The sequence below is a fragment of the Balaenoptera borealis genome, assembly GCF_965194805.1.
Source record: "Balaenoptera borealis genome assembly, chromosome: 16".
Classification (NCBI taxonomy): domain Eukaryota; kingdom Metazoa; phylum Chordata; class Mammalia; order Artiodactyla; family Balaenopteridae; genus Balaenoptera; species Balaenoptera borealis.
This window is the reverse complement of record NC_138872.1, coordinates 23,362,215-23,385,897: the sequence shown is the minus strand read 5'-3', so window position 1 is coordinate 23,385,897 and position 23,683 is coordinate 23,362,215. Positions and strand designations below refer to the sequence as shown.

Sequence of the window (23,683 nt, the reverse complement as noted above, 5' to 3'; positions counted from 1 at the left end):
CTGGGACGAAGTGAGTGAGTAGCATGGACATATATACACTACCAAATGTAAAACAGATAGCTAGTGGGAAGCAGCCACATAGCACAGGGAGATCAGCTTGGTGCTTTGTGACCACCTGGAGGGGTGGGATAGGGAGGGTGGGAGGGAGACGCAAGAGGGAGGGGATATGAGGCTATATGTATATGTATAGCTGATTCACTTTGTTATAAAGCAGAGACTAACACACCATTGTAAAGCAATTATACTCCAATAAAGATGTTAAAAGAAAAAAAAGAGTGACACTTAGGACTTGGCTGGAAGATTAATCCCTCCTCATGCTCCTGATGATGTGATTTGTCTGGAACAGCTGCGGCTGTCTTGCGCTCATATGGGAAGCCAGCCTTAGGATGGAGCTGACACATGGAGAAGTACTGGGTTGAGAAAATATCAGTGACACAGAACTGGAACTCTGACTGAACTGTGCCTGAAGTCCACCAATTCTGGACTTCTTCAATTATATGGGTTAATCCACTTTATGTTAAAGCCAGCCTAAAATGGATTTTGTTGTTGTTGTTGTTTATAGCTCGGGTTAGCAAAGTATGGCCATGGCCAGGATGTTCTTGTAAAAAAATTTTGCTAGAACACAGCCATGCCCATTCATTTATATATTGTCTATGGCAGCTTTGGAGCACCGAATGGTCCACAAGCCTCAAATATTTACCATTGACCTTTTAAGAAAAAGTTTGTCAACCCCTGTTATAACCCAAAGCTTAGTATTCAATATGTACCCCAGTTACTCAGGATAGAAATCTAGGAGTTATCCCTGACTCCTCTCTGTACTTCATCCTCTACATCTAATCAGCCCCAAGTCTGATTGATTTTATAGTCTAAGTATCTCCTGAATCTGTCTGCTGTCCCCCAGCCCCAGTACCCCTGCCCTAGGTAGACCACTGTCAGCAATCACGTGGGTCACAGCGCCCACCTCCAGGCGGCCCCACAGAACTGCTGGGTGATCCTTCTCCCACCCAAACTTGATGAGCCCTTGGGCTCCCCACTGCTCCCAGGGTGAAGGCCACACTCCCTGATTGACACTGCAGGACCCTCATGATCAAGTCCCCACCTGCAGTTCCAGCCCTAGCTCCCCTCCCCCTCCACCCCCTCTTCCCCAGAGCACACAGGCCAGCTCCCCACCTGTGCATAATTCCTCCCAGTTCCCCAAACATGGCATGCTGTGTCCCTCTTCCTTACACTCTTCCCCACTTTGTCCACCTCTGGACTCCTGTGCGTCCTACAAGGCCTAGCCAGAGCCTCACCTGTTTTTTGATATTCCTCTGATTCCCCCAGGCTGATCAGGGCTCCCGTGGGCCACACCCGGGCTTCCTTCCACGGCAGCGCAGTCATATCGGACTCTCATGTCTGTTCACACATTCGCTACCCCCGCTGACTAATTCGTCTTCTCGCTTAGCTTGGTCCAGCTCGGGGCCATACACAGACTAAGGGCTCAAGAAATGTTCGTGGGACACAATGTTCCCTTCCCTGTGCTCCAAAGCCACCGTGAGGAATCAGGGGTCTCCTGGCTGGACGAGGCTTTGAAGGAGGGACCATCTGGGCTCAGTGTTAACAGAGGTGATGGAAGGATTGGAACTGCCTGGGCCTCCCAGGCAAGAGCGCCTCCAGGAAGTGCAGAGAAATGCCTCCCAGGATTCAGAGGAAGGAAAAGTAGGGCAGGAGAGAGCGGGCCACTGCGGCGGCCCCTTGAGAGTATGGAAGAGAAATGAAGGGATTACGAGGAAATGTCATTAAAATAAAGATCTTCCCTGGCCTCTGAAAGTCGGGGCGCCAAGAGGAGGCCAAAAGGCCAGTGAGGGGACCACCGGGTCCCGTCAGAGCTGCCGGAAAGTTTAGGGATTTACAAGACTGGCCCTTTGGAGGATTTAGGGAACATCTGATTTCTGAGTCCTTGACTGAAAACACATTTGGCCACCAGCTGGCTGGGTCCTGGGTGAACCTTCCCAAGAAGCTTCTGTGGAGGAATCAGGGGAGCACTGCCTTCACCCACTGTGGAGGTCTTGGCTTCCACATGCCAGGGCTTAGGGCTGTGGCCCCATTCAGTGCTCCTTCCAGAAGCGGGTGCTGATGTGAATCCAGTATACAGAACACCAGAAACCAGACCAGGCCTGAACTCCCTCACGGGACTAGAGTGAGGAGCAGGTGAGACAATGGATGTGAATGTGCCTTGCAAACTGTAAAGTGCTGTCACACCCTGTCAGTGTCTCTCCTTGATACAGTCTTCCCAGAGACTCCCCCAGCTGACCGAGTCACCCTGTTCTCCTCAGACTGTGTATAAACCTCACTCTTGCACCTATCCCCTCCGTCACAGACCCTAAGGTAGGACGTGTCCCCCTGCCAGACTGAGATCCTTGAGGACGGGGACAAGCACATCATTCTTCCACATCTGGCTCAGTGCCTGGCCCAGAGCAGGAGTTTGGCAGCTAGTTCATGAATGACCTTGAGTTGTAGAGAAGCAGTTAACTTGAGGGTGCTGGGTAGCCTCAGTTTGTAAAAACAGGGACCAGGTGGTACGTGGTGGAGATCTTTCTAATAAAATGACAAAATATTTTGTAAGTTGTGGCTCAAGCAGTGTGAGCGTCTGGAAATGCAGTCTCAGGGTTGAGAATGCTAAAAGCTGTCTGGTCCTGTGCTGTCCAGTAGGGTAGCCACAAAGCACGTGTGGCTATTTCAATTTCAATTTAATTTAAAATTCCGTTCCTTAGTTGTACTCGTCACGTTTTGGGTGATCAGTAGCTGCACGTGGCTCTTGGCCACTACAGGACAGTGCAGATGAGAGCATTTCCATTACTGCAGAGAGGTGTCTTGGACAGCACTCCTCAGTGCTGGGAAGATTCATGTCCGTGCGATATCTCAGGCCCTGATCATCTTGGGGGCTTGCCTCCAAGATTTCTGGGAGAGAGCTGGGGGCTCTGGAGCCTGACCAACCTGAGTTTGGATCCCTGCTCAGCCATTGACTTGTGCAGCCTGAAGCAAAGGGACTTCCGCCTCCTCCCTGAGGCTCAGTGTCCTCATCTGCAGAATGGGTGACCGTATGCCTGCACAGAGCCGTGACAGAGAAGAAAGCTTGTAAAGGGCTTCTCGGTGTCCTGTGCAGGAGCGAGTGAACCGGCTACACGGCAGCTCTCAGAGGGGGAGCCTCCAGGCTCCTGGAGCTTGGAGCTCAACTGCCCAAGGGCAAGGCAGGCTGGAGCTCCTCCGGGCACTGAGGGCCAGTCTGGGGCAGTGGCTGGTGGGCGTGCCTGGCTGGGGGCAGTCGGTAGGAGAGGGCGAGGCTGGAGCTGGTGGGGCTGAGGCTGGGCAGGGGCAATGAAGCTCACTCCTGAGACCCTCACTGCGGAGGAGGACGCTTCGCAGTCCGCGTTAGCATGCACTTCCTCTGTGTAAAACTCTCCGCTGTCCACCAGCTGGCTAGAGGATAGTAATTAATAATAATATGAACATAATAGCAACAATATTTACTGAGCATTTTCTATTTACCAGGCACTGTGCTAAGAGTCATAATACACATATGCATTAGCTCATTTCCTCCTCACAACAGGCCTGTGTAATAGGTATATTGTTCTTACCATTTTACAGGTGGGGAACACTGAGGACATTTGTTCTAAGTCACACAGTTACGAGGTGGTGGAGCAGGGGTCTGACCCCAGGCTCCAGAGTCTATGCTTTGGATAAAGTACAGACTCCTTACCTGGTCTTGAAGGGCCCTGCAGAGCCCTGCAAAGACGGCCTTGGTCACCCTTCCACCTTCATCTCGGGTCGCTCCCCACCTGTCTGGTCAAGTTCCTCAGACACCCCAGGTGTCTCCTTCCTATGCCTGTGCCGTTGTTTATTCCTTGACCTAGATATCCTCCCCTCTTCCCCTTAACCCTCCACAGAGTCCTGTTCATCCTTCAGGACCCAGTTCTAGTGTGAGCATCTTGAGGCCAAGGACTGGGCCTAAGTCATTTCTGTGTCACAATGTCCAGCACATGGCTTGGCACATTGGCGGTCTTGGTAAATTATGGGTGGTGGATTGGAGGGGGATGAGTGAGTGGGTGGAAGGATGGATGGAGTAGATGGATGGTGAGTCAAGGGGAGAGTAGAAGTTGGTGGATGATGGGAAACTGGATGGGTGGACCAGTGGCCTATGCTCAAATGCCAAGGGGGAGATGGGGCCTGAGCTGAGCACAGGGCAGTGGTGTGGAGAGCAGCGGCAGTTTGAAGACATTTCGGGGCAGAATCAGCAGGGCTTGCAGGGGGCTGAGGGGCGGGGAGGGGTCCAGAGCGATGGCCAAGTTTCTAGCTCGGAGACTTAGGAGGATCATGGTATTTTCAGGGAGGAACAGGTTTGGGGGAGATGGTGATGAGGTCCATTTCACGTGTGGGAGCGTGAGGGGCCCATGGAGGGAAGGTCTGGGAGGCAGCTGGGGAGATGAGTCTTGGACAGGTTCAGGGGCAAGGCCAGACCTCACAGAGACTTGGAAGGTCATGTGGCTTCAGGACCGAGGGCTAGAGCACAAGGCATCAGGGAAGGCGGAGGAACCACGGTCCCTGAGGTAGAAGAGCCAGGAGGGACACAGCACAAGGCGGGAGGGCACTGCCATGTCACAAACATCCATAAATCATTGCAGGCGGTGTGCTGCGGGCAGCCAGTGCCAAGGGAGGTGCGGGCAGGAGACTCAGTGCTGGAAATGGGCCGTGAAGGGTGGCGAGGTTTTGACCAGCCCCAGGAGGGGTTACCCTGAGCAGGGAAGCTGCACAGGCCAAGGCAGGGAGCAGAAATAGGCAAGTTATGTCCACGTGCTCTGAGGGCCTCAGAGCCCAGGCAGCCAGTCAACTGGAAAACAGGAGGCCCCACACCTTTTCTCTGCCCCATCTGGCACCCTGTGACCACAGCCTCCAGGGTCCGGGAGGACCCTGGGGTAATCTGGGTGCTGTGCTACTTGGGACAAGTCACCTCCCCTCTCTGGGCCTCATCTGGAAACTGGAATCAATGCCACCTGCCTGGTTTGCTGAGAGGAGTGAATGAGATGTGGGAGTGTGAGAAGCCCCCAGTTGCATGAGGAAACTCCATAAATGCTATTTTTAAAAACTGTTTTTTCATTTCAATTCCACAAATATTTGTGGAACTAAGGTTCGGTGTAAATCCATTTTGTAAATTAAATTTTCGTACAACAAATACCATTTTACCTGGAGTGGCAAGGTTGGTGAGGCCGTTCATTGTTTGAAGAGCCCTGAGTCGAATTCTTTTGAAAAGCCCCAGTCGGTTTGTTTTTCGAGTTTCGACTTTTCAGGCTCGCAGAGGGAGGCTTTCATTTGTTCCTTGTGTGTTTTGAAAAGCTCCTCTCAGCTGCAGTAAGAAGAGGGACCGAGGGAGACAGCAGAGCGCCCAGGGAGGGGGCTGGTGCAGTGGTCTGAATGAGAGATCATGGTGGCCTGGACAGGGGGTGACTCTGGGGATAAAGAGAAGGGGATTCGAGAGATGTTGAGAGAGGAGGAAGGTGCATGGGAGCCCCTGGCATCTTGGTTACCGAAGAGCGTGAGCTGGTTCCAGGTACCTGGTTAGATGATGCCGTAAGAGACAAGATCTCTGGAGAAGAGACCCTGGACACGTGGCGTGTGAGGTGTCCACAGGGTGGCGGGCAGAGCTGCCCGTGGGAATTTGGCTTTGCGGACCTGGTCCGCCAAGGGGCAGGCTGGTCTGGAGAGAAAAATAAATATCTGTGATAGGGAAGAAGAGAAAACCCAGAGCTTGTGACAATTAGCCAATAAATATTTATTCAGCATTGAAAACATTTGTTGAGCAACGCCTTCCCTGAGCACCTCCGCGTGCCAGGTGTTGTGGTGGGCACTGGGGACCTGGCAATAAACCAAGTAGACAAACTCTCAGCCTCCTGGGGCCGACATTTTAGTGGGAGGGGCAGGGTGTAATCAGGATAAATTGCTCATTTGCATATCCTCTTGTAAAGTGGTACGTGCCTAGGAGAACAATAAGGTGGGGTGGGGGACGGGCACTGGGAATGTCAGGTGGAGTGGCTGAGCAGGCACAAGGGTGTGCTCACTGAATGCATTTAAGCCTTACAACCTTACGAGGAAGGTGCTGTAAATATTCCCATTTTAGAAATGAGCAGCTGAGTCCCAGAGAGGTTAAGAAACTTGCCCACAGTCACTCGGCTATGTAACTGGAAGAGCTTGGATTTCTACCTCAAGCCCATGCTCTTCTGTTAAGAGTCTTAACTATTGTGCTGAAATGCCTCTCATTGACAAGGTCAAGGGGGTAAGGCTCACTGACATCTGGGCGACTGACATTCCAGGCAGAGAAAGAGCAAGTGGAAAGGCCCTGAGGCAGGAGCATACCTGGTATATTTGGGGAATAACACAGAGGCCAGGGTAGCTGGGGCAAAGGGAGTGAGCAGAGAGTAAAGGGGAGAATCGGACGTGGTGGAGGGACCACCCATGGCATCTGTAGGGCTGTCAGCTTTTACTTGAGGTGAAGTGAGGCCATGGAGGGTTTAGAGCAGAGGAGGGGCAGGCTCTGACTTGTGTTCTAGTCCGATTCCTCTGGCTTCTGTGTCCGGAGCAAGGGCAGAAGCAGGAGACAAGAGAGGACGTGACTAATCCAGGCAAGAGGTGATGATGGCTCAGTCCACAGCAGTGGTAACATGCAGGTGGTGCACCAGCTTCTTGATACGTCGTGAAGGTGGCTTCAGTAGGAGCTGCTGATGGCTTGGCTGTAGAGGGTGAGGGAAAGAGAGGCATCAAGGATGACTGCAGGGCTTGAGCCTGAGTGGCTGGTAGGAGGGGGTTCCATTGACTGCGATGGGGGCAGCTGTGGGGAAGCCGCTTCATAAAGTACTTTCCATGTCCGTTATCCCTTTTAATGCCCTGGCTACTCTCTGCAGTAGGTGTTGAAACTCTCGGAGGTTATGTGATTTGCTCAGGATCACTCAGCCAGAATGAGGTGAAGCCAGGATGGGAAGCCAAGTCGTATTATAGGGTTTGGAATTTTGGTCCATTCATTCAATCAGCAAACATTTCTGGAGCACCTTCTGTGTGGTAGGCACTGCGCTGAGCATTGACAATGATGACCAATGATGATGGCCCTGCCCTCATGGAGCTCCCAGTCTGATGGAGAAGGCAGTGTCATCCAGTGATCATGGAAATGATTTCCTCACATCAGCATGATAAGTGGCGAGAAACTGAGGAAGCCCTAGGAGCCAGTAACTGGGGACTTGGACTGGCTGGAAGGTCAGGGAGGGCTTCCTGGAGGAGGCAAATGTCAAATGCAAAGGCCTCTGGGACAGAGGGTCTGTAGGGGTGTTGGGGGATTCTTGCGAAAATACTCCCTGATTTCCCAGGCCATAGTGGAAGAACCCCAAGGGAATCACAGGCTCCCAGAGGACAGCTGTCCATTGGGAAGTTGCAGAATCTTTCTTTTAGTGTTGGATTATTCTAACAGTTTTATTGAGATAGAATTCATAGACTGTACAAATCTAGATAGAATTCATATAGTGTACATATACTGTACCCATTTAAAGTGTACCATTCAATGGCTTTTAGTATATTCACAAAAATGTGCATCCATCACTGCAATCCATTTTAGAACATTTTCATTATCCCAAAAAGAAACCACGAACCCCTTAGCTTTCACCCGCTCCCAAACCCCCACCGGCAACCACTCGTCTACTTCCTGTCCCCACAGAGTTCCCTGTTCTGGACATTTCATATGAGTGAAATCATACCCTATGTGGTCCTTTGTGACTGGCTTCTTTCACTTAACATAATGTTCTCGAGGTTCATCCCTGTTGGAAGTCCCCGAATCTTAATCACCATCAGAGCTGGCAAGAACCTAAGAGACTGTCTTGTAGGCTTCTCCCACCTGTTGTAAAGTGGGCAGTCAGGAGGAGACTTGCTCTGGTCCCTCAGCAAGGAAGTTGGGCAGACTCCAGGGCAGGTCTTGGGACCCCTTGCCCCACTGCCCTGCCCAGGATGCCTCCCTCTGTCGTCACCTCTCTTCCTTCCGCTTTGGGCTCGCACTGATTTTGGCTAAAAGTGACAACTTGGTCAGGCACGCATCCTCCCAAGCACTGAATTTTCATGTACTGGCAATTTTCACGCCCCATGGTGCATCTTGGAATCTTTTAAGAATTTGTGTCTGCTAATTCAGAATGTTTTGGAGGTCAGTGTTTTCTTTTCCTTCTATTTAAACACTTTTCATCCAGACGGTTATGCCTGTTTTTCTGGGTTGGTGATTTCCCCACCTGGGGAAGCAGGGCCACACTGGGGTTAAGTACCAGGTCTTGGAATCAGATGCCCTGACTCTTCCTCGGTGTGGGTAATTACTGAAGTTCTCTGAGCCTCAGTTTCTCCTTTTGAAAAATACGGATAACATTGTAGCGCTGTGAGGAGACAATGAGGTCAAAGGAGGTGCAGATATAGAGAAGTTAGAGATTATGAGGGCTTTCCAGGGCCCTGGTGTAACCAGGAGAAAAAGATGAACCTCCCCCATCATCCACTGCCCCTTTCTCCGTATTCCTACTGTGAACTGACCCCTGGACTTCTTCTCCCGGGGCTGAGGGGGAAAGCCTGAGTTCAGATCCCAGCCCAACCACTTGGATTGTGTGTCCCCAAATCAGCTAGATGACCCCTGTGTCTCCGTTTCTCCACCTGTAGAATGAGAGAGCAAGGGTGGGGGCTTCCACTGAGGCCTCCAAAGCAACCAAGAGGCTCCTGGGAGTGGGGGTGTGGAATGGGGGGGCCTTTTTCTTCTCCCAGGAGGGCCTGGTTCCTGCTGATTTAAAGATCCAAGCAGGAGCAGCAGCACCTGTTCAGCAGAGGTGGGTGGAGAGGGACACCTGGCTTCCCTGTGCCTCTCGGACGAGACGAGACCTGTGATGTAGATGGTCGGGGGTGGTGATGCAGTGCCTCCTGCTCTGAGTGCAGGGGACAGGGACCGAGCCTCTTTGAAGGGTCTTTTTCAGGCACATACTCTGTGCCAGGTATTCTACCTGCATTATCTTCTTAATCCTCACAGGAGACCTCAGAGGTGGTACTCTTATTTCCATTTGACAAGCAGGGAAACTGAGGCTCAGAAAGGGGCAGCTGCCTGCCCAGTGTCGCCGGGAGAGTGAGGGCTCAACTGGGGTTCGAACTCGGGACTGTGTGACTCTGGCCCCTTTCCTGACCGCCCCCATCCAGGGAAAAAGAGGGAGAAGCAAGATGGGTAGGATCTGAGCCTTTGGAACCCCAGCTTCCCAGCTGCTGTGGAGATTCTGTGGGTGGTGGGGAAATCATTGTAAATATGCATGACATGCAAATACCCCTCTGAAAAACAATGTAGGGGCCCTCGTGAGCCGGGATGCCAGAGTGCTTTGGAAAATGTAGTGTTGTACAAACACTTGGGTTTCTATGATGATTGCTCCGTGGTGTCCCCCTCCCCAATGTCCCCAGGGCCAGTCCAGGGGTCTCAGGGTGGAGGGATTATCCCCGGCCACCTCCTAATTGACGTTCTCCTTCATTCTTGCAGGCACCCGTGCCTCCCCACTGCCAGGGGCCTGGTGGCCAGAACCTGGTCATTCCAGGTACTGGAGGGCCCCGTCCCACGTTGCTTCCCTCCAGCACCTCTGATCAAGCGCCCGGAGGGATGTGTGTGCCAGCCCTCGGTCCAGCACCCGCTCCCGAGGTGACGCCTGCTGCTTCCCGACTGGTTCCCATTTCCCCTCCGCACGTAGCTCCGGGGTTGGTAAGTAACTGTGTCTGCAGCCTGGGCACACGGAATCAGGGCTGCTCATCCGCAGACCCGTGCTCGGCCCAGTTGGGAAATGTCCAGCCTTCCCACCCAGCGGCACCCACATGCTGGTGAAGGGACCTCAGTGAGAGCTTTTATACGTCTGGGCTCAATTTATAGTTTAACCACTTGTCTCATCCAGTCCTCCTGACAACCCAGAAGTTGGGCACAATGACTGCGCCCATTTTACAGAGGAAACAGCCTCAGAGAGGAGAAACCACCTGCCTGAGGATGCACAGAAAGCCCAGCTCTATCCATCTCAAAGGCCAGCTCTTACCACACCCGAGGGGCTGGGGGGTGGGCGACACGGGCTCAGGAAGGGAAGGGGAACGTCGGGCCAGGCCGGAAGCCATGGAGCTTATGAGACCCCGGGGGCGGGGGCTGAGGTGAGGCCATCAGAGTTCCTGAATCTTGGGGAGCCCTGTTGTTCCTACCCCTCCAGCTTGTTCCACTGGCAACCCTCCTGTCCCCACCATGCCTGACCCCAACATGGATGAGGGGCCCGGCCCTGCAGCATCTCTGATCATCCTTCCCACAACAATGATCCCAACAGGGTGCCCCCACTCAGCTCCAGCCACAGCGCCAGGCACCACTTTCCTGCATCTTATTCTCCTACCAACTCCCCAGGTTGTGCAGGTGTGACTAGTTCACAGATGAGGAAACCGAGGCTCAAAGGAGCTCATGGGAGGACTTCCCTGGTGGTCCAGTGGTAAAGAATCCACCTTCCAATGCAGGGGATGCAGGTTCCTGGTCGGGGAACTAAGTAAGATCCCACATGCCGCGGGACAACTGAGCCTGCGCACCACAACTACTGAGCTGGCATGCCTCAACTAGAGAGCCCACGTGCCGCAAACTACAAAACCCATGCGCTCTGGAACCCACACATCACAACTAGAGAGAAGCCCACGCGCCGCCAACGAAGTTCCCACATGCCACAACTAGGACCCGACACAGCCAAAAAAAAAAAAAAAAAAAGGAGTTCAAGGGGTTCGCCCAAGGTCACCCAGCCACCACTCAGCACTACATGGGGTTGTTGGTTTAAGATCTACCTCCTAGTCTGGCCTCAGCAACCCAAGGGTCGGGAAACACTGCTTCATTCCCTACTGGATAGCCAGCAGCTGTGCCTGGCACGTAGTTGGTATACAGTAAATCTACGTGGGAGGAAGGAGAAAGGGAGAGGAGGAAGGCACTCTCACCTCCCTCTACCCAGACACTAGCAGGACCCAAGAGCCCACTGGCCTTTGGGCCGGCCTTTGGGCCAACCGCTGGTCCCTGCTGACCCCAGAGAGCTGGCAGTCCACTCAAGCCTTCAGCAAGGCGGCCAGCCCCTCTGGTCCCCATTCTCTCGTCTGACAACAACTGATCAACTCCCTAATGGGATGGTTATGAGAAGGGAACAGACTCGTAAATATGGATAGTATACCAATGTCATAGGATAATAAAAACCTGGGAAGTTTGCTGTAGATAATGTATATAGAAGTGCTTCTTCAGGAGCAAGAGCTGCATACTCGTCCGGTGCCCCCTTCTTAGTACTAATAACTGTGAAAGGGGCCCTATTAATTAGATGCCCCCAGGCCAGCTCCCCCGAGCTGGCCTGGGCTGTTGTAGTGGCTACACACAGCTGTTACATTTGGCGGAAGAGATGTCGCAGGAAAAGACGTGATAAGGCCACCTGGTCTGAGAGCTGTGTCTGTGGGATTTAATCATATGCAGATACTCCTGGTGGTGCCCTAGGCCCTGCATGCCCTCCCTAGGGACTAAGTATGTGACAGGAGCAACCTGAATGACAGCGGCCATTTCATGAGCAGTTACTATGTGCCTGGCACTGTGCTAATGCTTCATTTTCTTCATCATCTCAGTTAAGCTCCTAGTGACCCTGTGGGAGGTCGATGGGGAGACCGAGGCACGGACCTGGGGGAGAGGGCTCATCCGGCAACGCTCTAGTCCTTCCAGAAAATTACCGCCACTCTCTGCCCACCTCCCTGCCCCGCCCCGCACCAGCCAGGCCTGGCCGGAGGGACAGGATCGTGGCCTCCAAGAACACAGCGTAGCTGGCAGCCCCTGGCATGTGTGGCCCAGTGACGGAGAACGGGATTCCTTGGCACAAGCTGGGAGCGCAGCCGTCAGCACTGCGCCGAAAGATGGAGGACCGGGCGTCAGCGAGGGAGGTGTTACTGCTGGTATTTTGCTAACGAGCTGGTTATTTAAAGAACAGCCAAAGTCGAAGTTGGGAAATTGGATGGGGAGTCTCCGTGCCCAGGGCAGAGGCAGCCAGGGGTCCGGGAGCCTGGCTGGGTAGGGACAGAGTAGCCACACATTCTTTCTTTTCATTTGCTTTTTATTATTAATAATGGTAACAGCACCATAAAAGTCTGGAAAAGGATTACCTTTGTGAAGAAAAGAGGATATAAGGATTGAGAGTGGGGCAGGAGGGGTTTCTGAGGGGTAAGCGGTGTTCTATTCATTGACCCAGGTGGTTTTGTGATCATTTATTGCAGTAAACATTTTTGTTTTGTCTACTTTTCTCTATGAATTAGGTTTCACAGTAGAAAGGCTAAAGAGCAATGATAACAATAATAGTTAATACTTCTTGAGCACTTACTAAATGCCAGGCTCTTTGCAAAACATTTTACCTTATTTCATTGAATTCTCACAGTCTATTATTCTACCCATTTTACAGAGGAGGAAAGTGAGGCTTAGAGGGGTAGAGTTATTTATCATGTTGTCGAAGAGCGCTCAGGTGGGAGAGATGGGATGAGAAACAGGACAGACTGACTCAGGCCGGCATCACTGTCCCATGTTCGAGATTGGGGGCCAGGAAGTTCCCCCCAAAGGGCAGGGGATCCTCCATTTGTCCCTCCGATGTGTGTTGCTGCCATTGCGTTCTTAAGGCTTGGGAGGCCAGGCAGGTGTCTGTGGCCGTAGGCAATACATGAAGCATCTGAGAATGTGGCAAGGGGTCAGAGCAGAGCATTTAGCCATCTAATGTGTTGACTGATAGGAATGGGACCTCCCTAGGGACAGGCCAGGGCGGGTAGGCCAGGGCTCACCCAGGGATCACTCAAGGTAAAAAGAGATCATCCAGGTGAGACAGGGTCAGGCCCAACCTCTGAATTAACTGCACGTGGGGCCAAACTGCCATTTCCTGAGGACCCACTGTGTGCTAAGTACGTCCATTATCTTCCTTAGTCTTTAGAACAACCCCGAGAGGTCAATGGTATTGGCCCCATTTTATAGATGAGGGGACTGAGGCCTCCAGAGAGGAGATGACTGGCCCAAGTCCACACAGCCAGTGAGGGATGGAGCTGCTCCACCAGCTCTGCTGTCTCCAGGGCCCTGTGTCCTGTGTGTGCAGCAAGCACTGCTCGGGGCTGGGGTCCCGGCCCGGCAGACACCTGGCACGGAAGCTCCAAGCAGCCCATGACTGGAGTCAAGTTCTAAGGCAGACCTGTGGGTCCCCAAACTGGTGCTGGGAACATGGCCTGGAGGGTGACACGGCAGAGGGTATCTCCAAGCCCCAAAGCAGAGGCGCCTGCTCTGCAGACGGCACCAGCCCCAGAGGCATTCCTGCATTCCCGGGACATTTATTGAGTGCTAGTCCCTGCTAGTCTGTGCCCCTTGCAGAGCACACACAGCCTTAGGGAGGGACAGATATTATACAAACACCCCAGCAAATAAACTGAATACGCAGCGACTTCATCGGTGCTTCGAAGGAAATTAATGGTGACGTGATAAAGATGAAGGGGGAAGGGGGCCTGAGTGACACAGAACAGCATCAGAGGGTGGTTGTGGTGCTTTACTGAGTTAAAACACGTAGAGGGCTGGAACAGTCCCATTGTTGCATCACTGGTGGCGGCTGCTTTCACCACTGTGACCTCCAGAGGTGACACCTACCTGCTGCGCTCTTGTCACGTCCTGCCAGGGCCCTCAGTGCCAACTGGTCCCCCAGACTCGCCTTTCCCCTTGTTACTGAGAATCAGACCCAGCTGGGGATGAGGCCCAGGGAGGTGGGCAGCTTAACGGGGTGCACATGGCTGGCTGGACCCCAGGCCAGCACCACCCCCTGCCCCCATCCCCAAGCCCCAGCTACATTCCCACCAACTCACTTGCATCTTCCAATAAGCACTCTCGCCAGAGACACTGTTATGGAGACACCCTGGATTTGCTTTTTTTGATAACCATTTACCCTGCCTGGGAAGACAGATGCTACCTTACAGACACTCAGAGAATCTTAAATCTCAAGCAGAGAAACTTATACTGGTGAAGTCAAACTCTTGCAATCACGGAATCTTAGTCATAAATAATCCAGCAAGAGCAAACATACGCGTTTTACAAGTAAGTTCACTGCACCTTTCCTGAAGACAGTGATAAATTAGAAACTACCCAATTATCTATCAGCAAGAGATGGTTAAATAAATTACGGTCCAGCCAGACAATGGTGTTCTCAGCGGCAGTGGAGACAGTGCTGTAGATCTATTCTTGCTGACATGGAAACATGTCCGTGGTGCATTGTTGAGGGAAAAACAGGAGGTTATAAAATGGTGTATGTTGTATGATCTCATTTTTGTTAGGAAATGTATATATAAATACATGCATGCTCCTGCCCATTATACTGTTCGTAGCATTTTCTTCTGGATGGTGAGATATGGACAAGCTCTATTTTTATTTTTGCTTGTATCATTCAGGTACTTTTCAGGTACAAGTGACAGAAAACCCAACCCAGACTCGTTTAAACAAAAATGGAATTTATTGGCTTGTGAATGTAAAATCCAGAGGCAAGTCCAGCTTTAGGCTCAGCTGGATCCAGGGGCTCAGACCTTGTCACCAGGACCTGATTTTTTTTCTACCACTGTTTTGTTAAAAAATTTATTATTATTAGTAGTAGTATTAGTATTATTATTATTTTGGCCTCACCATGTGGCATGCAGGATCTTAGTTCCCCGACCAGGGATCAAACCCATGCCCCCTGCAGTGGAAGCACGGAGTCTTAACCACTGGACCGCCAGGGAAGTCCCCAGGACCTGATTTTTACTATTTTTTTTTAACACACTTTATTTTTTTTCTATTTTTATTTATTTATTTTATTTTATTTTTGGCTGCGTCGGGTCTTAGTTGCGGCACGCGGGATCTTCGTTGTGGCACGCGGGATCTTTCATTGTGGTGTGCAGGCTCCAGGGCGCATGGGTTCTGTAGTTTGCGGCACACGGGCTCTCTAGTTGAGGCATGCAGGCTCAGTAGCTGTGGCGCAACGGGCTCAGTAGCTGTGGTGCGCGGGCTTAGTTGCCCCACGCATGTCATGTGGGATCTTAGTTCCCGGACCAGGAATCGAACCCGAGTCCCCTGCATTGGAAGGAGGATTCTTAACCACCGGACCACCAGGGAAGTCCCCCCAGGACCTGATTTTTAGTCACCATTTCTCAACTCTGCTTTCTCTGGGTTGTTCCTATGTTCTCATAGGGCTTTCTCATACAGGTGATAAGATGCCTGTCCAGAGGAATATGCAAGACTTCTTCCCAGATAGCTCAGACACAAGTCCCAGAACAGAGTCTTGGCATTGATTGGTCAAATTTATGGACACGCCCGTTCCTTAATCAAGTGCTCTGATTGGCAGCCTGGGCCTATGTACCACCCCACAGCTGGAGGTGGAGTTGACACCCAGAACTTTACCAGTGGAGAGTGGGGAAGAGTAGCTTCCCCAGAGAAAATATAAGGCTGTGGCCTAAAGTAGACCCAACAATAGCCAAACACAGCAAATTCCCCCTCCTGTACTTATCTGAATTTCCCAAGATGTGTAACTTTCATAATCAGAAAAAAACAATACAACTATTGAAAGGAGTCCTGATCCCAGACCTTACAATCAGAAGCTCCCTGAGGCAGCTTTAGACTCTCTTGGAATCAGAATGTCAGAATCTCTGAAGTGCCAGTTCAGCTCAGGAGACATCGGCTCCCTCTGTGTCAGACTCCACTCTGGGCCCAGTGGGGGGCAGGAGAGGGGAGCCCTCCTGGCCTCCAAAGGTCTTGTAGTCTTTGAAGGAGTGAGAGGAGCCCACGGATGATTCATCTGGAATGTGGGTGTGCATACCGGGGCTGAGGGAACACAAGGGCTAGCATGGGAGCAAAGAAGGCTTCCTGGAGGAGGTGACACCTAAGCTGAGTAGCCAAGAATACAGGAAGAACATTGTAGGTGGAAGAAACAATGAGGCACATAGAGGCACATGTGGTGGGAGAACAACCAGTGGATGAGCAGCAGCAGGCCTTGATCACAGGGGCTTTGAGTGCCAGGATAAGAGCTTGACCTTGATCCTGAAGGCAGTGGGGAGTCTTTGAAGGATGTTGTAGAAGGAGGGAAGTGTCAGCAAGCTCAATATGGCTGGTGCTGAGAGTACAACCATGGAGGGATCAGGTTGAGGCTCCATGTAGGGAAGGAGAGAAGAGACCCAGTGGCCCCTTAAGAGGGGGCCTTAGATATCTACTGGTCTAAATTCCTACCCACCCTGGGTCAGAATTCCTGTCCCGATGTATCCAGCCACTGCTTGCATACCCCCAGAGATGGGGAGCTCACTCTCTGTTCCCTCCACCTCTAGTTAGAAAACCCCTGCACAGGATGAAGTCCACAATCCTGCCATTGCCTGAGGCACACCCGGAACACTGCCCACCTACCTGCCACTGAGGTCTTTCTCCCGAATGACCTGCTGGGAGGGCTGCCAGGGGCCTGCATTTTCAGGCCAGAGGGTTCCAAAGCCATGGAGCCCTGAGTGTCTGCACAGCCTGCTGGGAGCTTGAAGAGGGACAGGCAGAAAGTGTCACATCAGCCCGACAGCAGAGTAGTGTTTAGGCCTTTGGACACACATCTGCCTCAGCAGTTCTCCAAATGCCCTTTGCATTTTACAAACAAGAAACTAGGCTCAGAGAGGCCAAGCCACTTATACAAAAACACAGAGCAAGTTAGAGGCAGGTCTGGGACATGGACCTAGTCTCTTCCACCCCTGCCCCCTCCAGGGCCCTCCTACCATCCTTCAGGTGAGCCCTGGTTACTTCATCTACTTGGACAGCTTTTTTCTTGGAAGCTCCAGCTACCTCAGATCGTCCCCTGATACCCTTCTAAATTCGGAGGCAGCCAGCAAAGTCTTCATTTACCAAAATTTTTGTGTCTGTTTATTTTGACAGCAGCATTTTTTGTTCCTGATACATCAAAGCTGTGATACACATGAGCCATGTTTTATGGGTCGTCTCTAATACTTCATTGCGTCCCACAGTCCCCATTTAATCATTCATTCTCACACTCCACAGATATTTATTAGCACCTGCCATGTGCCAGGCGCTGTCCTAGACACCAGGCTACAAAGATGCATTAGAGCAGCCCTGCCTGGGGGGAGTTCACAGTTCAGCCGAGGAGAGAGGCGCCTCCATCACAGATGGCAGGTGACACATGGCAGATCAGAGGGAGGTGCTGATCACTTGGGGATCTCTGGGGCCAGAGCAATTGATTCTGTCCCTCTGAGCAGAGTCTTGAAGGATGAATAGGGGTTCTTCATGAGAAACAACTGGGAAGGTTACACCAGGTAGAGGAACTGGGCTACGCAAAGATCTCGCCTGCTTCCTGCTAAGCGTTTAGGCCACCGGGCATGAGGGGTTGGGGGGAGAAAGGGCTGGAGAGGTCAACCCAGGCCAAAGCTTAGAAGGCCTCAACTGTTGGGCCAGGGAGTTTGCATTTGATCCTTGGAGTAGAAGGGAGCCAAGGGCAGGGCAGGTTTGGGTGTTAGAAAAACCGGCACATTGGGCTGGTGACAGTTGGGGGTGACAAGAGGCAGGGCAGGACCATGGGAATGGCTCAGAAGGGTGCTTAGCAAGGAGGCTTAACAGGACTTGGGGACTTAGTGGGTGCTGCAGAAGGGGAGAGGGAAGGTTGAGTTCGATCCTGGGAGAGGGGTGGTGTGGGCTTGGGGTCCCTGTGGACCAGTTTTGAGGGAAATCCTGGCAAAGGCTGGCTCAGTGTCAGTGAGAGGGTCCCCAGGTGGGGCCAGCAGGGACCTCTTCCGCTTTCATGAGACTTAGAGCAGCAGCCCAGTGAGGCCTCCAGGGTCCCCATGTCCCCGCTGAATGACTGAGGTAAGTCCCTTCCCCCCATGGAGCCTCATTTTGCTTCTCCGTAAAATGGGGTGATGATAGTACCTCCTCAGGAATTGTGGGGAGGGTCAGAGGAGGATGTGGGAGGGGTAGACTTTGCACAGAACCTGGCACACATTAAGTGCTGGTGACTGGGGGCTGCTCTGGTTATCACGGTCACGGGTGCAGAGGTGGGCAAGGGAACTGGGGTGTGTCACCTGCAGAGGGGAAACCAGAGACCTTGAGGGGGCCTTGCTCCCTGCCTTTCTCTCTCTGTGGGGGAAGGCAGGGTCAGGGTCTGGCACTCAGACCCAGGGGAAAAGCTCCGGGGAAGGAGATTCCAGCTAAGGCTAGGAAAACCATTTGGATACAAAGAATTCTCTGCAGATGGGCTAACTTGGTGATAATGAACTCCCCATCACTGGGAGTATTCAAGCATCAGCTGCATCACAACTTGACCAAAATGTCTATAGAGTATTTGTAATTCTGCTGAGAATCTGGAAGGTCCTTTCTAGTCCAGAGAGTCTTTGACATCATGTTTTTTCTTCTCTGAGCCTCAGTTTTCTCATCTGTAATATAGGGAAAATAGCAGCCCCTGTCTTCGAGTTGATTGTAAAGTTTAAGTGAAATCATCCAAATAGAGTGCCTAACCCAGATTTGGCAGAGCAAGTGCTCTGTGAGTGGTTTTCATCATTGTTGATGTTTTACTAAATTCCTGGGTGTGTCACTTCCCTCTGAGGACCTCAACTTGCTGTATGTGGGTCAGATGCTCCCGCCCGCCCACCCTTCAGGACCCAGTCTCTGGCCTTCTCCTTGCCACTGTCTGTCTCCAGCTCCTCCCCTCCGCCCACCCCCCTGGAGATGGTAGGAATTCCAGACCCTTCTGGGCCCCTTTTAGTTCCTGCTTGAGCGAGAGTTGGCAGGTTGGGGCGGCGGGCGCCATCCGCCTCCCATATGCTTCCTGCTATTTAGAGGAAAACGCTCCCCACGTTCCTGCAACCACACAGGCTGACATTTCCAGACAGACACTGGAATCAGCTCTTCAGGGGACTGGCAGATAAATTTGGCCCTGGCTGTTGGGAGAATCATCAGCCTTAACCGGGGAGGTGGAGCCCAGGCTCACTGACTTCCGTCCACCCCACGTCTCCTCAGGCTTGGCCCTTGGCGGGGGCTAGAGCACTGTTCTACAGCTTTGCAGATTAGGGTAAGTCTTACCAGCCCAGCTCTCCCCCCCAGAGAGCCCCAGGTCAGGAAGGGTGGCTTCCAGCTTTGCATTCAGAGGCAGCAATAGTTTGCGAGTGGAAGCAGTACGTCCTCCCCTACGCCAAGGCCCCTGGGTGTTGCCAGATCAGCCTCGCAGAGGAGCAGGTTTTGGTTTAGAGAGAACCGAACTCAAGACTACTTAGGGGCTTCCCTGGCGGTCCAGTGGTTAAGACTCTGTGCTTCTGCTGCAGGGGGCACGGGTTTGATCCCTGATCGGGGAACTAAGATCCGCATGCCTTGCGGCGTGGCCAAAAAAAAAAGAAAGAAAGAAAGAAAAAGAAGACTACTTATGTGTCTGTGACCTTGGACAGGTGGCTCCACCTCTCTGAACCTCTTTTTCTTCATCTGTAAAATGCGGATAATAATAGCATCTGTCTGAGTAAATGCCCTTAAGATGGGGTCAGACTCGTGCTAAGCGCTCAACAAACACTAACTGCTATCATCATCATCGTTATCATCATCATCATCGTCATCATTATTATTTGGCCTAGAACAACGCCTGGCACATAGTAAAGGCTTAGTAAATATTGCTATTTTTCTCTTCTTCTTTCTTACAGTGGCAGCTACCTAGGGAATATCGGAGCGTTTCAAAATGAGCTCCAATAGTGGTGACCAGAGGCAGAAATGCAAGAAAAGGAACATACAGAGGCTGCCACATCCAGGGTAGAGTGTAGGTGGCCAGACACTCCAGCACATATGCACATACACACACAAACACACACGCACGCACACACGCTCTCTGTCCCAAAGTTTCATTCACCCCCGCTGGAGTCTGGAATGCCCATCTGCTTGAATTCTGTTGGTGCTGAGATACAAGCAACATCCTGAGGACATGAGACACAGAACAGCTTGGTTTAGATGGACGGAAGGGAGAGGAAGTCCTGGCTGGAGGCGGAGTTGGGGGGAAGCTCTGGGCATTGACAGCAATAGGAGGGTTCAGGAAGCCTGAGTAGTGCTGTTCGGCTGGAGTAGAAGGGGGGAGGCGGGAAGGCGTGGGAAGCAAGTCTGAGCTCCATTCAGCACCTCCTGACTGAGCCTGAATACTGGGCCTCATGCCAGACATGGGGAAACGGGTGGAAAAGATGGGCCTGCTTCCTGCCCTCAAGAAGCTCCGGTTCTCCTGGGGATGGGGGGAGGTTGTAGATGGCAAACAGCAAACTAACAAGATTGTAGGTTGTGCTCAAATTGACCAAGGGGCTGAGAGAGGAAGTGGCATGGGCTGGTGGTGGTGGGTACCTACTCGAGGCAGGGTGGGCAGAGGGGGCTTCTCTGTGATCTGAAGTTGGAGCTGACCCTGCAAATGCTGGTCAGGGTAAAAGGACAGGGGGCAGAGGGAGTGTTGGGAGGGAGGCAGGAGCTAGATCCTGGAGGCCTTGGATACCAGGTCCAGTCAGAACTGCTCTTGTGGACGGTCATTCTGGTGGCGGGTGCAGGAGCCCGGTGGGGAAGAGATGGGAACCAGGACACACGTCTGCAAAGATTGATTGACAGCCCGCTGTGCGCACTGTTCTGGGCCAGGTAGAGGTGGGTGAGCAGATAGGAGGGAGAGAGCACTTCACTGGGGTCAGGAGATGAGCAGAATCCTGGGACTTGAGACAGGAACGTTTGCAAGGGTGGATCTGCACCTGGGTGTACTTGGGAGGTGAAGTCAGGTGAGAGAGGAGACATGGGGGAAGAATCTTAGAGGAGAGCCAAGTGCTGGGTGTGGGGTATCAGGCCTGGGACTGACAGCATACAGGTGAGTGAGTGGGCACAGGCTGAGGCACTTACCTGCACTAGACCTAGAGGCCAATTCCAGATCTGTTTACCTGCTGTGTGACTTTAGGAAAATCACTTGACTTCTCTGAGCCTCACTTGTTATAATACTGAATCAATTGGAATTGAATTTGGCTGCATTTAACAGAAGAAAAAAAGAAAATAACAGTGATACAAACACCCAGGAGATTATTCTCATGTAACAAGGATCCCAGAGGCAGGCCAGGGCCAGTGCAGCACGTCAAGCAAGTGATCAAGGGCCCAGGCCTCTGTCATCCTTAGTGTGTGTCTTTTGTTCTCGTGGCTGCTCCATCTCCAGATGCATCTGAATTCCAGGTGGAACAAAGGAAATAAAGACTGCATGCTTTCTGAATCTGCCCTTCTTAAAATCTGGAAAACAATAGATTTCCTAGAAGCCCCACTCAGTGGACTTTTGACTACATCTCATTTATCAGATGTGGTCACATGGCCATCCTTGCTGCAAGGGCAGCTGGTGAATTGAATATTTCTAACTGGGCTTCTGCTAATTAGGCAAAAAGAAACAACGGCTAGCAAGATAGCTAGCAGGATCCACTTTAATGTGCCCACCTCACAGAGGCTGTTGGGAAGATTCTGTGAGATTAATAATGTGCATAAAATATTTAGCACCTGGAATAGAGCACCCTCTCAGTATATGGTGGCTTCCTTTATTATACTGCTCTACTGTATTCATTCACTCATTCATTGATTTAGCAAGCATATATCGTATTCTGGGCACTGTATACAGTCCTGGAGACATGACAGGGACAGTGTCTGCCCTTTCCACAAAGAGTAGGGAAAACAGGCAAGGAAACAGGCAGATTCACTCCAGTCCAATCAGTGTCACAGGAGGATTGGAATGTCCATTTACTTATGTCTGTTTTTTCTTACTGCTGTGGTCCCACCACCTACAACAGTGCCTGACACACATTAAGCACTTAATAAAGAGTGCTGAATGAATGAAATAATTTAAGAAATACTCATTATGGGCCTACTGTGTGCAAGGTTCTTTGGGTTGGATAGAGAAAGTGGGTGACACATTGCCCCTCCCCACAGAAGAAGTGGGGAAAGAAAATTGCTGCAGGCCAGGCCTTGAGGTGGGTGCTGGGGACCTAGCAGTGAACAAGAGTGTTGTGGCTCCTGCCCCCATTGAGCCCACAGTCTAGGGTCAAGAGCACTGGAGAAGGAGTCTGGAGTCCTGAGATCACATCTGTTCATGTATCCTGGAGTTAAGCCCCGTCCCCTCCTTGGGCCTCAGTGTCCTCATCTGTATGACAAGTGTGAGGGGCCCTATGTGGGATCTCAGTGATGCTGGGTATGTAGGCAATACATAGGCAGGTGGGCTAGTGCCAGCTTGCCATGTTAGGAGAGGGTGGGGAGGGGACTGCATCTGAGCCCCTTGAAATCTCCTGGGGGCCTGAGAGGGCAAGGGGTTTGGGTTCTGCTTCCATCCTCACCTGCTCCAGTATCTGGGCCCAGCAGCTTGACAACAGCCAAGTAGCTGGGCATGGAGCTTCCAACATTGTATGTGGGCAAGTAGCAAATGGGCTGTGCTGGGTCCCCCAGGTGAGAAGTATGACTGTAGTTATCAGAGATCTCATGGAGGTAGGGGGAAGCAGCCGGGAGTTTGAGGGTAGAGATCTGGTTCTGTCATTTGGTTACTTATGTGATCTTCGGCAGATTTCTTGACTGCTTTGAGCCTTGGTTTCCTTATCAACAAAATAGATATAATAATCCTTGCCTTTCCTGCCTCTGATGACCTTGACCCAGCACCCGGCATGTAGTAGGCACTCAATATTGGTAGTGATCATCATTACCATCATTATATTTTCCTTCTTGGGAAGGGGGAATGGACATTTACTAAGCCCCTATTGTACGCCAGGCTCAGTGTTGGACACACCACCTCATTTTATCACAACTCTGAGAAGGTGGCCTTCTTCCCGTTTATCAGAGGAGGGCACTGGTATTCTTTTGTGGCCTCATCTTCCTCTTCTGCTTTCTCAGAAGGACTGAGTTTCTGGCTTTTCTTGGGTCCCTGCTGAACTGAAACCCTGCAGATCTTTGAAGAAGGGCCCAAGGCAGCTCACGATGCTTGCTCTGAGACCATGCAGGTGGCCTGTGAGGTCAGAGATGGAGGCGGGTAGGGCAGGAATCTAGCCCTCATCAAATGGACAAGGAGCCAATAGAAGGTGGCCTCAGAGATGAGTGATGGAGTGGGATCCATTCCACTCAGAAGTGCTTTTCCTCTTTATTCAGTATCTTGAGAACAGAGCAACGAGCCCAGCCCTTGAGATGAGGTGGCAATGGGCCTGGGCCTTGCTGCCACCCTTGGCCATGACACTCTGCCTGGTGGCCATCACTACTTGTGTCTGAAATGAGGCCAGGAGTGAAAAAAAGGAAAGGCTTGGGAGGCTCTCCTGGCCTAGGGAGATGGATTTTCCCAGTCGAATACCTCCAGAAAGCCTTCCTGAGGTACCCCAATCACTGGGTGAGAAACAGGAAAACAGGCCATTGGCAAAAATGACTACAAATGGAAATAGAAAAAGAAGTAGCCTGTTCTGGGCCTTACAAATTCCGGAGCAGATAACTAGCTGGAAAACAGAGGCTTTCATTGCCACCCCAGCATGGGTGGTGGGGATTTTGTCACTGACCTTGGCACTGGGCTGTTTGGAGCGCATGCGATACGGTCGCCTTGTCCCTGATGTGGATGGCAGGGTGTTGTCC

At 51.8% G+C, this 23,683-nt stretch overlaps 2 protein-coding genes across 9 annotated transcripts in view; both read left to right on the top strand.

The window, feature by feature from the left end:
- AAR2 (AAR2 splicing factor) overlaps positions 1 to 9,907 on the top strand; it is a 134,431-nt gene extending 124,524 nt beyond the window's left edge. For all 3 annotated transcript variants that reach the window (XM_082361987.1, XM_082361988.1, XM_082361984.1), the window contains exon 4: positions 9,557 to 9,907. In XM_082361987.1, coding sequence (XP_082218113.1) covers positions 9,557 to 9,892 — 336 coding nt within the window. In that variant the 3' untranslated portion in view covers positions 9,893 to 9,907. The remainder of the gene's footprint in view (positions 1 to 9,556) is intronic.
- The window catches only part of DLGAP4 (DLG associated protein 4), a 136,539-nt gene continuing 122,499 nt past the window's right edge, over positions 9,644 to 23,683 (top strand). For 2 of the 6 annotated variants that reach the window (XM_082361937.1, XM_082361935.1), the window contains exon 1: positions 9,644 to 9,772. The gene's annotated coding sequence lies outside the window, so the exon portion shown is untranslated. The remainder of the gene's footprint in view (positions 9,773 to 23,683) is intronic. The other 4 variants (XM_082361934.1, XM_082361931.1, XM_082361938.1 and 1 more) reach the window with 2 other exon arrangements.